The sequence below is a fragment of the Panicum virgatum genome, chromosome 5K (assembly GCF_016808335.1).
Source record: "Panicum virgatum strain AP13 chromosome 5K, P.virgatum_v5, whole genome shotgun sequence".
Classification (NCBI taxonomy): Eukaryota; Viridiplantae; Streptophyta; class Magnoliopsida; order Poales; family Poaceae; genus Panicum; species Panicum virgatum.
This window is the reverse complement of record NC_053140.1, coordinates 41,350,496-41,365,272: the sequence shown is the minus strand read 5'-3', so window position 1 is coordinate 41,365,272 and position 14,777 is coordinate 41,350,496. Positions and strand designations below refer to the sequence as shown.

Below are 14,777 nucleotides of genomic sequence, written 5' to 3'. Positions count from 1 at the left end.
GATCAATACTACAAATAAAACTATTGTAACTCTGGCATCGTGTTCATCTTTTCATCACGATTCACGATTAATGTTCCGGTGGCTCCTTCCACTTGTGAATCTTTTCTTTTGTTTGAATTCCGATAAACACAAACATTAATAACAAGGAATTAATCCTGACAAACTCTACACTGCAACCAGATTACCAGACCAATACCCTCCAGTTTAATTTCCTTTCTTCTGCTTGCCAACACGTAAAAAAAAACACTGCAGTTTTTTTCATTCCTATATTCCAACATTCCAATGATGGATTGGATCTGCAAACCTAGAGACAGCGTTTTAAGCAAGATCTGCAGATATTGCTATCCCCGATTCCTCGTCCCAACGCACTATCTCTGGATGCAATTCAAGCACCTGTCCAACCCGTTCAGAATGTATACTTTGCAAATATCGGCACGGAAGTTCCCCCAAACGGATAAAAGACCGGCGGCTGCAGGCTACAGAAAAACGCTGATGTTACATGATAGGTTTGCACAAAATATGATAAGAAAATAATCATACACGATAAAGGCAGTACAAAACCACATTAGAAAATTCTGAAGTCGCCATAAAAAATCATCATGAAGTTTCAAGCAACCATCAGAAACAGTCGAAATGGTGGATTCATGGCAAAAATATGCTGAGAGAAAAGGGGGGAAAAAACGGAAAAGCATGCCCTCGAGTAACTTAAAAAGGAAAAGTCGGCCACACGCTTAACAATAGCCTGAAGAATTACACAAATGTGCAAGTTATATCTTGGTACAAGAATCTCAATATAGCCTGAAGTCTTAGAGCATTCAGAGTAATATTCTACATACTGTTTTGCACAAACTAGAATATTACATTACAATACTTACTTTTTTTTGATAAATTTACAATACTTACTTAAACCATGTACAACGTAGAAAAATAAACAAATAGAAATAGAAAAGGATGAGGTTTTCGATCAGGAAGCTTCTCCCTCCTGCATTCCTCTTTACCCTTTTCCTATTCCACAAAGCTCTACAGGGTAAAGGTTCCTGGACGAGGAAAGGATTTTCCATGCCTCAGACCAATCGAACAGCTCGCCCGAGCAATAGCAACCTTTCCTATGAAGGAATATTCTAGTATTTAATGTCCTTGTGTATTACACGACGTTACAGAAACAATGTTACAAGCCTTTGTGCAATATAATACAATATACCGCATTTTGTACAGCTTTGCAAAAGAGAGGAGCGTGTGGTTTCCAATCATGTACCTTCTTCCTCTCGTATTGGTACCAGCTACAAGTTTCAGACAGAGCACCACTGGTCCAAGATGCAAGGAAAGATGAGAGTTCTTTTCTTGACTGATCCAATATAAATCAACACCCCGGAGTGCCCTTTCCTCGTGAAGGCACAAAACCAACAGATGCAAAGCTTGGCCGTGCTTCATACTAGATATTGTGCACACATCTGGCTTTAACATAATATCTGTATCCAAACCTTTTGAAAAAAATAGAGTAAGTCCCATTAATATGTCAATTTTCTGTGAGCTATAAATAATACTCGCTGAGGAAATTGATCTAAATCCTGGTCTTTATCCACTATATATGTATGTGGTCCAAAGCACTCAGATTGTCACTTTGCTATATAGCAATATCAAACTGAAATAACAGGAGAAACATAAAGGCCAATCTGGCATTCATCTACTGATGAGGAACCTAACATTCAGAAATTCTTGGTCAACGAAATTTACGAACATTTCAGACAAAATCATAACTGTCAAAAATGTATGTAACAGAGGAGCATATGGGAAAAGATCAGCAATTACCTACTAGAATGGGCTAATTTGGCGGGCCAACTTTAATTGCCACTCAAAAACCAAGCGCCTTGGAGTTGGTGCTAAAGCAACCTTTTGCAGTGCAATTGCATCATCAGCATGAATAATAGACAATACATCTTCAACCAATGGATCCCTTCCGCCCCTAAGAGGGTCCTATGGAAAGAAATAAAGAAACAAGATACAGTTATAACAAATGCATACTAAGGCCGTGTTTGGTTGTAACAGTAAAAATTTCGCGAAAAGGAAATCTTGTATGCATGGAGTACTAAATGTAGTCTATTTGCAAATCCTTTTTAGAGATTGATGCAACTTTGCGAGCCGAATCTAATGAGCCTAATTAATACATGATTAGATACAGTAATGCGACGGTGACCATGCTCTAATCATCGTCAAATCATGCGATCAAAGGCCTCATTAGGTACAAAATTGCTACAGTACCCATGGTTGTGGAGGTGCTTTTGTAATTAGACTTAATTTAATACCTCTAATTAGTGGTCAAAGTTGCAAAAAGTTTCCATCAAAACTTTTTCACCCCTAACCAAACACAGCCTTGGATGAGATACTCTAGCAATCCACACCATCCAGGCAGTTGTGTTAGTCCTAACCATACTAATCAAATGAAGTTCAAGGGAAACATAAAATAAGGTCTTCGCTTAATACCAATTAGTAGAAAATATTGCCATAAAAATCAATACATGCATATCTCTGGAGCAAGTTTTGGCATCCAGCAAACCGAAGTCCCAAATAGCAGGCACTATCAGTTTTAGGCTGTTGTTTTAAGGTTCCAGGATAGAAAGGTATAATTTGGTCAAAGACTGAGACTGCAAAGAAGCCAGTAACATTGTCATGTGGGGCCGCACCTATGTGCGCCAGCGTTGAGCCCGCGAGCAGACGCGAGCAGTGTGCAGGGAGGCAGGGCCGAGAATCGTGACTAGCCTTGATTTTAGGAGAGTTATTTCCTAGTTAGTTATTTCCAAATTAGTAGTTGCTTAGTTTGTTGGCCGGCGGCCTATTTATCCTGTACTTCAGGTGACAATTGGATTAAGCAAGGAATTACCAATCTAATCTCCTCTCTCTCCCAACTAAGCCTGCGACAGAGGGCAACCTCGCCGGAGAAGACGACGGACCGAGGCTACGAGCTGCGTAGCCGAGGGCCTGCTACCCGAGGGTTTGACGCCCTTGACAACCTGGTATCACGTTCCAGAAGATAATCGCCACGCCGCTCCACCTCCCCACCACCCGCAGCGTCCTTGCCACCACCAGCTGCCGCGCCGCCATCCCCAGCCTCGTCCTCCGTCGCGTCCCGCCCACCAGGCATGGGTGACCTCGATGACCTCAAGGCCTCCGTGGAGGCTCTCACCACCGCCATGAAGGAGATGCAGGCCTCGATCGCGGCCAACGCCACGGCCATCACCGCCCTCGCCGCCGACCGCACCTCACCATCGGGCGCCAAGCCGGACTCTGGCGAACCCCGCACCGATCGACCGCCGAGATTTCAAAAGATGGATTTCCCGCGTTATGATGGGAAGTCCGACCCGCTCACCTTCCTCAATCGGTGTGAGTCGTACTTCCACCAACAACGGATCATGGAAGAAGAGAAGGTTTGGATGGCGTCCTACAACCTTGAAGATGGCGCCCAACTATGGTACATGCAAGTCTAGGTGGATGAGAGTACACCGTCGTGGCGTCGCTTCCGGGAACTCCTCGATCTGCGGTACGGGCCACCACTCCGCTCGGCTCCCCTCTTCGAGCTAGCAGACTGCCGCCACACTACCACCGTGGAGGACTACCAGGACCGCTTCCAAGCGCTCCTACCCCGCGCCGGCCGCCTCGAGGAGGCACAGCGGGTTCAGCTCTTCACCGGCGGCTTGCTCCCTCCGCTCAGTCTCCAGGTCCAGATGCAGAACCCGCAGTCCCTCGTCACCGCCATGAGTTTGGCTCGGCAGTTCGAGTTGATGGAGCAATGTACCGCCGCCCAGACCAAAGCCCCTGGCCGCGGGATCCTGCAGGCGCCTGGTCCGCGCCAGGCCCTGTCCAGCCGCCGGCATCCAGGGCTGCAGCGTCCCCTGTCCTCGTCAACGGTCGCCCGGTGAAGCGGCTCACTCAGGCGAAGCAGGACGAATGTCGCCGCCTCGGGCTGTGCTTTAACTGTGACGAAAAGTACAGCCGTGGCCATAACAAAGTCTGCAAGCGCTTGTTCCTCTTGGACTGTGCTGTGGATGACGACGACGACACCGACGCGGCTGAGGACACGCAGGACTTGGAGTCCTCGGTGTTCTCCCTCCATGCGGTCGCAGGCGTACTGGTCGCCGACACCATGCAGGTACAGGTGGCCGTCGGCGCCACACCCCTCACCGCCCTCCTCGACAGCGGCTCCACGCACAGCTTCATTGCCGAGGAAGCGGCGCGCCACACGGGTCTACCTGTCCAGCCACGCCCACGCATGACGGCGACTGTGGCTAATGGCGAGAAGGTCGCCTGTCCTGGCGTCATCCGATAGGCCACGCTCTCCATCGACGGCACCATCTTCACCGTCAATTTCTTTGTCATTCCACTTGCAGGGTACGACACGGTGCTAGGCACCCAGTGGATGGCATCTCTGGGGCCGATTGTTTGGGACTTCGCGGAGCGGACGATGTCCTTCCAGTACCGTGGCCGCACCATCTGCTGGGCAGGCGTGCTGTCGTCTCCCACGCCGCGCATCCGGGTCACGACAGCGGCCAGCGAGTCGCTACTCGATGAGCTCCTGGCCGACTTCGGCGACGACTTCGCCAAGCCCAAGGGGCTGCCCCCGCAGCGTGCTCGTGATCATGCCATCGTCCTCCAGCCGGACGCGGCCCCTGTCGTTGTGCGTCCGTACCGGTACCCGGCGGCCCACAAGGATGAGCTGGAGCGGCAATGTGCCGCCATGATCGAGCAGGGCATCGTCCGCCGCAGCGACTCGGCATTCTCTTCACCCGTCCTCCTCGTCAAGAAGGCTGACGGGTCATGGCGTTTTTGCATCGACTACCGCGCCCTCAACGCCCTCACCGTCAAGGACGCGTTCCCCATCCCCGTCGTCGACGAGCTCCTCGACGAGCTCCACAGTGCGTGTTTCTTCACCAAGCTGGACCTGCGGTCGGGGTACCATCAGGTGCGGATGCGGCCGGAGGACATCCACAAGACAGCCTTCCGCACACATGACGGGCTCTACGAGTTCCTGGTGATGCCGTTCGGGCTGTGCAACGCCCCAGCGACATTCCAGGCATTGATGAACGACGTGCTACGTGTCTACCTCCGCAGGTTTGTGCTTGTCTTCTTTGATGACATTCTTATATACAACACCACATGGGCGGACCACCTCCGGCACCTCCGCGTCGTCCTCACTATCCTACGCCACCACCTCCTCTTTGTGAAGCGGTCCAAGTGCTCGTTCGGCATCGACTCCGTCTCCTACTTGGGCCACATCATATCAGCAGCCGGCGTCGCCATAGACCCCGCCAAGGTTCAGGCCATCCATGACTGGCCCCAGCCCCGCTCTGCACGGGCTGTTCGCGGCTTCCTAGGCTTAGCGGGATACTACCGCAAATTCGTCCACAACTATGGCGCCATCGCAGGCCCCCTGACGGCGCTCCTCAAGAAGGAGGGGTTCGCGTGGAACGACGAGGCCGCAACCACGTTCAGCGCCCTCAAGGCGGCGGTGATGTCAGCCCCGGTGCTGACCTTGCCAGACTTCACCATGCCTTTCACCGTGGAGTGTGACGCGTCGACGTATGGTTTCGGGGCCGTGCTCATACAGGAGGCACACCCGGTGGCTTTCTTCAGCCGACCAGTGGCGCCTCGCCATCGCTCCCTTGCAGCGTACGAGAGGGAGCTCATCGACCTTGTGCTCGCGGTCTGGCACTGGAGGCCGTACCTGTGGGGGCGCCGCTTCATCGTCAAGATGGATCACTACAGCCTCAAGTACCTCCTCGATCAGCGCCTCGGCACCATCCCACAGCATCATTGGGTCGGGAAGCTGCTTGGCTTCGACTTCTCCGTCGAGTACAAGTCGGGGGCGACGAACAGTGGCCGATGCCCTCTCGCGCCGCGACACCGATGAGGACAGCATGGGCGCGCTCCGGGCGATCTCGGCTCCACGCTTCGACTTCATCAGCCGCCTCCACCATGCCCAGGCCACCGACCCCGCCCTGGTTGCCATCCATGACGAAGTCCGTGCCGGCACGCGCAATGCACCGTGGGCGGTGGTCGACGACATGATCCTCTACGACGGCCGACTCTACATCCCGTCGGCTTCACCCCTCCTGCAGGAAATCGTGGCGGCTGTCCATGACGATGGCCACGAGGGCGTCCAGCGCACACTGCACCGACTTCGTCGTGACTTCCACTTCCCCAACATGCGCCGCATTGTGTAGGATTTTGTGCGGGCGTGTACCACTTGTCAGCGATACAAGTCGGAGCACCTCCTTCCAGCCGGCCTCATCATGCCACTGCCGATTCCGACCGCTGTTTGGGCAGACATCGGCCTCGACTTCATCGAAGCGCTGCCCCGGGTCAACGGGAAGTCAGTGATCCTGTCCGTCGTCGACCGCTTCAGCAAGTACTGCCACTTCATCGCCTTGGCTCCCCGTACACCACCGAGACCGTGGCGCAGGCCTTCTTCACCGACATCGTACGTCTCCATGGCGTCCCGCAGTCCATGGTGTCCGACCGTGAGCTCATGCGGCTCATGGGCACCAGACTGCACATGTCATCGGCCTTCCATCCCCAGACGGAGGCGGCCAACCGCGTCATCGTCATGTACATGCGCTGCTTCACGGGTGATCGGCCTCGTCAGTGGCTGCGGTGGCTGCCATGGGCTCTGAGTACGTGTACAATACAGCGTACCAGTCTTCGCTCCGGGAGACGCCGTTCCGTGTGGTGTACGGCCGCGACCCGCCCACCATCCGCTCATACGAGCTCGGGGAGACACGAGTTGCTGCTGTCGCGCGCGACATGGAGGAGCGCACAGCCTTCCTAGCTGATGTGCGCTATTGTCTGGAACAGGCCCAGGCAGTGCACAAACGCCACTACGACAAGCAGCACCGGCCAGTTTCATATGAGGTCGGCGACTGGGCCCTACTTCGTCTACGCCAGCGCGCTCCGTCCTCGCTGCCCCAGTCTACGACCGGCAAGCTGAAAGCCCATTTTCTGGGGCCCTACCGCGTCGTCGAGCTCATCAATGACGTCGTCGTGCGCCTGGAGCTACCGCCGCAGGCCCGCATCCATGATGTGTTCCATGTGGGCACCCTCAAGAAGTTCGTCGGGACCCGCCATCAGCTCCACCACCGCTGCCCGACATCCACCATGGCGCTGTGGTTCTTGAGCCGATTCGGGTGGAGTGCGCTCGCTTGGCGCGCGGTGTCCGCCAGCTTCTTGTGCACTAGCATGGTGAGCCGGTAGCGTCTGCTACATGGGAAGACCTGGAGGAGTTCCGTGCCGCGTACCCGGATTTTCAGCTCGATGATGAGCTGGATCTTGAGGGGGGGGGGAGATGTCATGTGGGGCCGCACCTATGTGCGCCAGCGTCGAGCCTGCGACGTTAGGAGAGCCGCGGCCCGAGCGTCCGTAGCAGACGCGAGCAGCGCGCAGGGAGGCAGGGCCGAGAATCGTGGCTAGCCTTGATTTTAGGAGAGTTATTTCCTAGTTAGTTATTTCCAAATTAGTAGTTGCTTAGTTTGTTGGCCAGCAGCCTATTTATCCTGTACTTCGGGTGACAATTAGATTAAGCAAGGAATTACCAATCTAATCTCCTCTCTCTCCCAACTAAGCCTGCGGCAGAGGGCAACCTCGCCGGAGAAGACGACGGACCGAGGCTACGAGCTGCGTAGCCGAGGGCCTGCTACCCGAGGGTTTGATGCCCTTGACAAACATTGTATGACATATCAAGTTTTCCTACAACTTTTCAAGCACGCGTTTCATAAAACTAGCTCAGAACTGATAGTTGATAGAGAAATTGTCATAAGGTGAGCAATAGGCTAAAATCAGGAATAGTTTGCTTCTGGGTAAGACATGTTATAAATCTCAAGCTTGAGTTGAGAAACCTGCCCTACAGACTGAAAGGTTTTCTGCAAGTGTTGGCAAGCCATTTGTTAATGAATTGGGTAGCAATGGCTACTTTCTTCCCATGTAAAACAATCCAGTCTTTCTACATAATCAACATGGAGATTCAATTTTTCTAAAATCAAGAGGTGTCAATTAAAGAAATGGCTGTAACACAAACACCCATAAACATGCAAGGGGTATCGAACAAGCTTAGTAAAGAAAACAGTAAACCAATATACGTATCAATAAGTAACAGCATTAATTGAATGACTGTACATATACATATTATCAAATACTCCTACTAACAGAGCTTGAAAAGTAAGAAACATGGAGAAAATTAAGTCACAATTAAGTTCACAGTATGAAACCTGTAAAAAGATATCTGTATGTGTCTTCCCTTCGTACAATAGTAACTTTGCTTGAGCACCAGCTTGTTGGAGGACGTCAACAAAACTTTGACTGCGCATGAAAGAAAAAATGTAACTGGTAACATGAAAGAAAATTTGATCCCTTACGCTATATGTGTGACGTGAGAAGACAATATTCTTGTAAAACTTGGCGATTGACATCTATTCAAACAATACTCTAGTTTAGCAGTATCTATTCAAATAAACTACCTTTTGAGTGTGGAGAGCCTTGTAGTGTTATGTGAAATTTTTGTGTTGGTTTTTATATTTTATATCCAGAAAAGTTGCAAATGATGTCCATCAACCTTCCAGTCTAAATATATATCATATACACAGTTTTGGTTTACCTTGTACGGGAGATACCCCCATCCAGGAAAGGGAGTGGAAAATTTTGTAAAAGGATTGAAGGAGCACCACAGCATTGAAGGATATTTTAGACACTTTAACAGTACTTTTGTCCTGCCTCCTTGATACATGGTTTCACAATCCAACCAGTAAATTCTGTTGCACTGGTTTGTATCACATCCATAGCCAATAATTGCTTAATTCAGATCAGGATAACAGATTAACATGCTTCCAATTATTTAAGCAGCTGGGGGAAGTTGCTTTTGTTAAACTCAAGTGCTAAATGGATTTCGACAGTCATAGGATTTCTTTTCGACACCACAGCATGACAGGCATAGAAAAATCATGTCAACCATAACTCAAACAAACATCTTTAGAAGAAACATGGACAAACCTAGCAGATGATGGTATTGAATAATCTTCAGTCCCATGCATAAGAACAATAAGTGGCAGAAGACCTATAGTCTCAGCACTTGACGTCTTGGCAACAATTTCAGGGGAATAACGCGACAATGATTCCTCTCCTTCCATTATGCTGAAATTGCAGTTTAAATCTTTCTGTAGTGTTATATAGTGCTGTTACTAGATAAGTTTACCACTTCGAGAGCATAGTCAATTTAATACCTGAGGAATAATGAGCGATAAAGACCACGCTCATGGAAATGGTCAACCAAACTATGGATGTTGTATCTGCAAGAAAAAACACTTTTAGTGATAAAACCAAGCCATCCAGATGCAATGCAATGATAAAGATCATTATCTTTGTATTCATATTTTAGGGAAGTTCTTACTTTATAGGTTACATTTAGTTCACGTGACAATGAAAAAAAGAAGACTCAAAAAAGGGCAATAACATGTCTCTCAGCATTACTTGGTGCAAACAACACCTTCCACAGAAGATACTCGATATGCTGAGGACAATGTGGTACTCCCTCTGATTCCGAAATGCTTAGGACAGCAACATGGTCTCCAATATGACAGTTTGATATAATTTTTAAAAAGTGTAACATGTTGAACTTGAGAAAGTTATGTATTATGAAAGTATTGTCCATGATGAATCTAATAACATTACCCATATGTTGTAAATCTATGTAACTTTTCATATATTGATGGGTCAAACTGAAGAAGTTTGAACGACAAGAATTGTAAAACGACCAACACTTGGAATCAGAGGGAGTATCATCTTTTGACTACAGATTTTAAGGAGAGCTCAAAAGGCATCATTCTAAAAAGTTAGGATAGCTTAACAGGAGCTCAGCGGCCTGAAGCCCTGCACAGTTGTATTACTTAGGCCTCTCTGCAGGACTCACAATAGTCATGTAATAGAAGGACAAAACCTAAGATCTCACCCTCCAGATAAACCAAAATACGCTTTTATTTGGGTTACACTCCAAGAAACAGGATGCCCCCCAGATTCTTTTACTGCTTGCTCCATGAGTGCACATGCTGCAATATGTGCACCTGCTGACTGACCCATCAAGTAGATCCTACAGATCATCATAAATACTACTCAAGTTATTAAGTGTTAAAAAGGAACCAGAAGTTGCAAGCCAATATAATCAAAGTTAAACAGCACTAAACACCAAAGGATATAAAAGGTGCAAATTTAAGAGAATGCACAAGGGTAAAAAACTACTGCTACTTGAAATGGAGCAAATAAATGAGTAATGGTCTACAATAAACAGACGAGGTCAACTTTCCTGCTCAGTGATTCATCAATTCTTTTATCAACCATGGTTTGAATTGGTAACTTTAGGCACTATAAAGTGCGAATCACAAGTTACAACATCCCAGATCTAAAAATGAAATTATGCAAATGTGCATGCCAGGTTCACTAGAGAAATAAAAAAAAAACTTGCTCACTTACTGATTAGGATCTCCTCCATAACCGGCGATGTTGTTACACACAAAAGAAATCCCCTGAGAAGCATCACTAACCATGTCACCTATTGTACCTTGGGGAAAATTTCTGAAAGGAGTATTTGAATGTTGTGTCAAGCAAATGAGATAGAAAATCCACAATCTCTCATAAGTAATAAATAATATAGTGATACAGTTCAAACAATCAGAACCTGTAGTCAATGCAAGCAACTATTATTCCTCTCTCTGCCAATCGTCGTCCAAGAAGAGCACCCCAGGCCTTGTAACTAAATTCAAGCAAACTCATCAATAAAGATAGTCACCAAGGATTACCATAGGTGTTTTTTTTCTTTAAGAATCATCAATACTAACCCAATAATCCATGCGCCACCAGTTACAAAGGCCACTACTGGGCAGGGCCTACCATTGTCTTCGGGTATGTATAGATCCAACCTGTATAGTGTAGAAATCATTACATTCAAGGCTGTATAGGAAACATTACCTGTTTCTTGAGATTGGAGACTGTCCGGTGGATGTTACCTGTTTCTAGGTTGGTCTCCATAGACTATACTTCTACGAACTTGGCTTGAAAAGAAATAGTAATATCCAACTGCAACCCAAGAAAAGATATTTCAGAAATTACAATGATATCATCGGTTCATTCAAGGAGTTGTGTTAATATGATATGTTAACTAACAGGTTAGCTTCAATATACCTTGTATGAATCCTGGCATAAGTAAAATTGCATAGATTGTGAGTGCAAGAAGTTGTGACATCCATCGGTAACCTATCCTGAATAATAGTAAAGAATCAGAAATCAGAAAGAAATAAAAAACACAATAGTGAAGCTATATATCAAAGGGTTCTAGCAAAAGGGCGAATAAATAAAACACTGTCGATGGGTCTTATCATATCAAGATAAATACGAAGTTATCCAATACAAGGGAGTGTGTACAAGGACTGTATATAATGCTCTCACTTTCAATAATGGAGCTTGTGTAATTCTGAACCTAGCTCTGTACTCTTATTAGTGGGACCTACCTACTTGTGTAATTCTGAGCTTGTCGGTTCTTCTACCTACGAAAACTTGTGGGACCTTCTATCACGTGTCAAGATTGTCATTGTCAACAGATTTAAATAAGATGTAGAACCGACTGGGTAGGTACTGACATTATATCACAAAATTCAGTAGGTAGAGCGAGGCAATAAGGAACATGCCTGCTTCATTGCCCCAGTTTATCCAATAATAAGATTTCTTTTTTTTTTGCGGGAGGGGTGTGCCCCCTACTGATTATATATATTAATTAAAAGAAAAGAGTCATCTCGCCACAAAGGTTCATGAAACAAAGAAGGAAACAAAGGAAATCAGAAAAATTACACAAGGGGGTCTATCCATTCTAACATTGCCACTCTGTGTCTTGATTTTGCTTTTAGAATAACTAAGGCAAATTCATGCTTGGTTGAACCAATAATAAGATCAAGAACAATGATTGGTTGATTAGCTGTTAAGCCAAAAGCAAATGCATGCATACAATGGCCGTGTTTGGATCGGTCTAGTAACGATCCAGGAACAGTGCCCGCACGTTTTTCGAGAGAGGAATCTTATATGCATAGAGTACTAAATGAGGTCTATTTGCGAAACCTCTTTAGGGATGGGTGTAACTTTTCACGACGAATCTAATGACGGTAATTAATCGATGATTGGCTACAGTGATGCTATAGTAATCATCCTCTAATCACGCGGTCAAAGGCCTCATTAGATTCTTCAAGGTTCCTAGCGCAGGGTTCTGAAGTTGATTTTGTGAACTGACTTTATTTGACATCATAATTAGCGGTCAAAATTGATAAAATTCCTAGACTAGACTAGTCTAGTCCAAACCAAACGGGGCTGATTTTCAGAGGAAAACGGAAAACCGGATTTGCTAGGCAACAGCATACAGCCTGCACGCAAGGGAAACCCAGAAGCCTCGAGCACTCATGTGGCCCCCACAGCTTAATCTTCAGCAAACACTACTCCTACTCCCGCTCCCCCGTCGTCGAGAAAGTTCGACACGCAATTGCATCATCCAGTCTTATCGAGCTCCTGTTTAGTTTGCTTCTCTCAGAAAAAAAAAATGCCTTCCCGACGACTCGAACTTCCCCAGCCATGCGAGCCTCTTCCAACGTACTAGGCGGCGGCTTTGGTAAGACAACAGCAGTTAATTCGGCCGTCGCAGCAGCACCGAGGACATCACCAACGCGCGCGCACAGCATCGCGCAATCCGTCGCCCGTGCCTGACTAGTTCCGTCGAGGCGGGCTGGCGATACGAACTATAATAAGCTGAGCGGAAGGGAGCGCGGGGCGAATTACCCGAGGAACTGGAGGAGCGTGAAGGTGAGGCGCGAGACGAGGTACGTCTCGGAGGCGGCGCGGCCGACGTCCTCGCGGAACGACGAGGACTGGCGCCGGAGCGTCCCGGGCATCGGCGACGCGGACCGTACGGGCGACGCGGAGCGGCGGCGGGCGGAGTCGCTCCGCGCCAGCAGCGCACCCGCCTCCTCGACGGAGGAGGCCCGCATTGCGAGGGCTGGCGCGCGGCGGGGCGGTGCGGGGCGGAGAGGAGATTCGAATTGGCTTTTGGCCGCCGGGCGCGGGCGGGTGGGGTGGGGGCGGTGGAGCGGGCAAGCGAAGCGCGGCGGGGGGGCATCACGACGGGGGCGCGAGGTGGTGGTGGGGCCTAAATAGGGGAAGCGGGCGGAGTTGGAGGCGGAGGCGAGGAGGCGGGCGGGCGGGCGGGGGGGGGGGGGGGGGGGGGGGGGGTTACGAATCGCGAGTGCGTGCACGACGAGGGGGCGCGTCACGCGTGCGCGCACGCCGCGAGCGCAACACATGGCGAGCGGGAGGTCTTGTGTTGCTTCCGGCATCCGCGCCCCCGTCTGCACGGGCCCATATTGGGTGGGGCGGCAGGCGGGGCTTTCGGTGCTCGCGTTATTCCGTTCGAAAAAATGCCGTCGCGTCGTGGAAACGAACTTGGACTCGATACTCCGTGACGTAAGCTTGTCTGGTTGAAATCGCACTCCACTGTCTCTCGCTCCCGGGTTCTCTCCGGACGGCAAATGGTAGCAACGCGACACGTACGGCCACGGCGTGCGAGCGCTAGGGAACACATGGCAGGCAGGCAGGGAGGCCGCGAAGGCCCCCCTGTGCGCCAGCAGCTCACGAACTTGCAAGTTGCGTTTCGATTCTCTGCGTTTCTCCGTAAATCGATCGACCAACCAAACTCCAAACGAGTATATATAAAAAATATATATATTAAAAAATATTCCCATAAAAAATAAATAGCGGCGGATCGGATCGATGGGTCGAACTCGTATCGAAGAGATGTTTCGCTGACTCCCTTGTTCGCATCCTGCTGCCGCTCTGTATCTGTATGGGCGAGAACGGTTGGTGGAAGGGGGCCGCACAGGTGCGCCGGCAAGCCGCCAAAGCCCCGCATCCCCCGGTGTCGTCGCTGTGGCCCGAGGCTGCGGCGGCGTCGACAGGATGAGAATCTCGCAGGTTCTCGAGCCTGACTGTAATGTTCGTGGCCTAGCTGGCTCTAGCCTGCGGCGCTGAACGCGGTTGCCGTCCGCATCATGGCATTCGGGCGGGACCTGCAGGTGGGGGCCAGGATACGTGCCGCCGAGCGGGCCCAAGTGAGCTCGCTGGGAGCGAGCACGTCTGCCTCTGGCTGGGGGTCGTGCCGTGCCGGACCATGATGAACAAATCTTTCAAAAACGTCGCAGCTGATTTAGCGGATCGTTCACTTCTCGGACAACCTGGGCTGGGCTGGGGAGGCCTCTCCCTGGCCGGGCGTTTGTTTTGCCAGGCCGAACTAGGCTGGGATTGGAAGCGGATCGGACAAGCATGTTCTTCCTTCAAAATTCTACAAGTTTCATGTTCGCTTTCGATCAAAGGCTTTGCGTAAACAAACACAGGATGCTCGGCGATCTGTGACACCTTTTATTCCAAGATGCTCTTTTTTTTGTGATGAGAAGACAGCTCTTTGTTATTCAGAAAAGATGTTACACTCCTGACTTGCTGAGCAATATGCCGCTCGACACAAACCGGAGCCACAAAAGCCTGGGTGGGCAAATTTAACCGAAACCGTAGAACCGAACCGAAAGAACCGGAACCGAAACCGAAATAACCGGAACCGAAAAATTCAGTTCCTTGTTCGGTTCCAGATATTGAAGAACCGAAATAACCGAAAAAAATTCGGTTCCTACCCTCGGGTAACCGAATTAACCGAAAAAAACCGA

The 14,777-nt window shown here is 49.4% G+C and overlaps 1 protein-coding gene across 5 annotated transcripts; it reads right to left on the bottom strand.

Moving 5' to 3' along the window:
• Positions 1-236: 236 nt before the first annotated feature.
• On the bottom strand, positions 237-13,257 carry LOC120709960 (probable isoprenylcysteine alpha-carbonyl methylesterase ICMEL2). 5 transcript variants are annotated; one of them, XR_005689792.1, is made up of 13 exons: positions 12,847-13,257; positions 11,212-11,288; positions 11,037-11,106; positions 10,869-10,949; positions 10,709-10,783; positions 10,504-10,605; positions 9,986-10,123; positions 9,261-9,326; positions 9,031-9,171; positions 8,253-8,343; positions 1,810-1,974; positions 1,256-1,481; positions 237-476 (listed from the first exon to the last, which is right to left on the bottom strand). XR_005689792.1 is itself a non-coding variant. In XM_039995582.1 (12 exons), exons 1-11 carry the CDS (start codon positions 13,053-13,055, stop codon positions 1,813-1,815), a joined length of 1,212 nt encoding a protein of 403 aa, XP_039851516.1. In that variant the 5' UTR covers positions 13,056-13,257; the 3' UTR covers positions 732-1,481; positions 1,810-1,812. The 5 variants fall into 5 exon arrangements, 2 of the variants coding, with proteins under 2 accessions (XP_039851516.1, XP_039851517.1); XR_005689793.1 differs by having other exon boundaries at positions 1,814-1,974; XR_005689791.1 differs by lacking the exon at positions 237-476 and adding an exon at positions 714-1,106.
• Between the last annotated feature and the right edge of the window lie 1,520 nt (positions 13,258-14,777).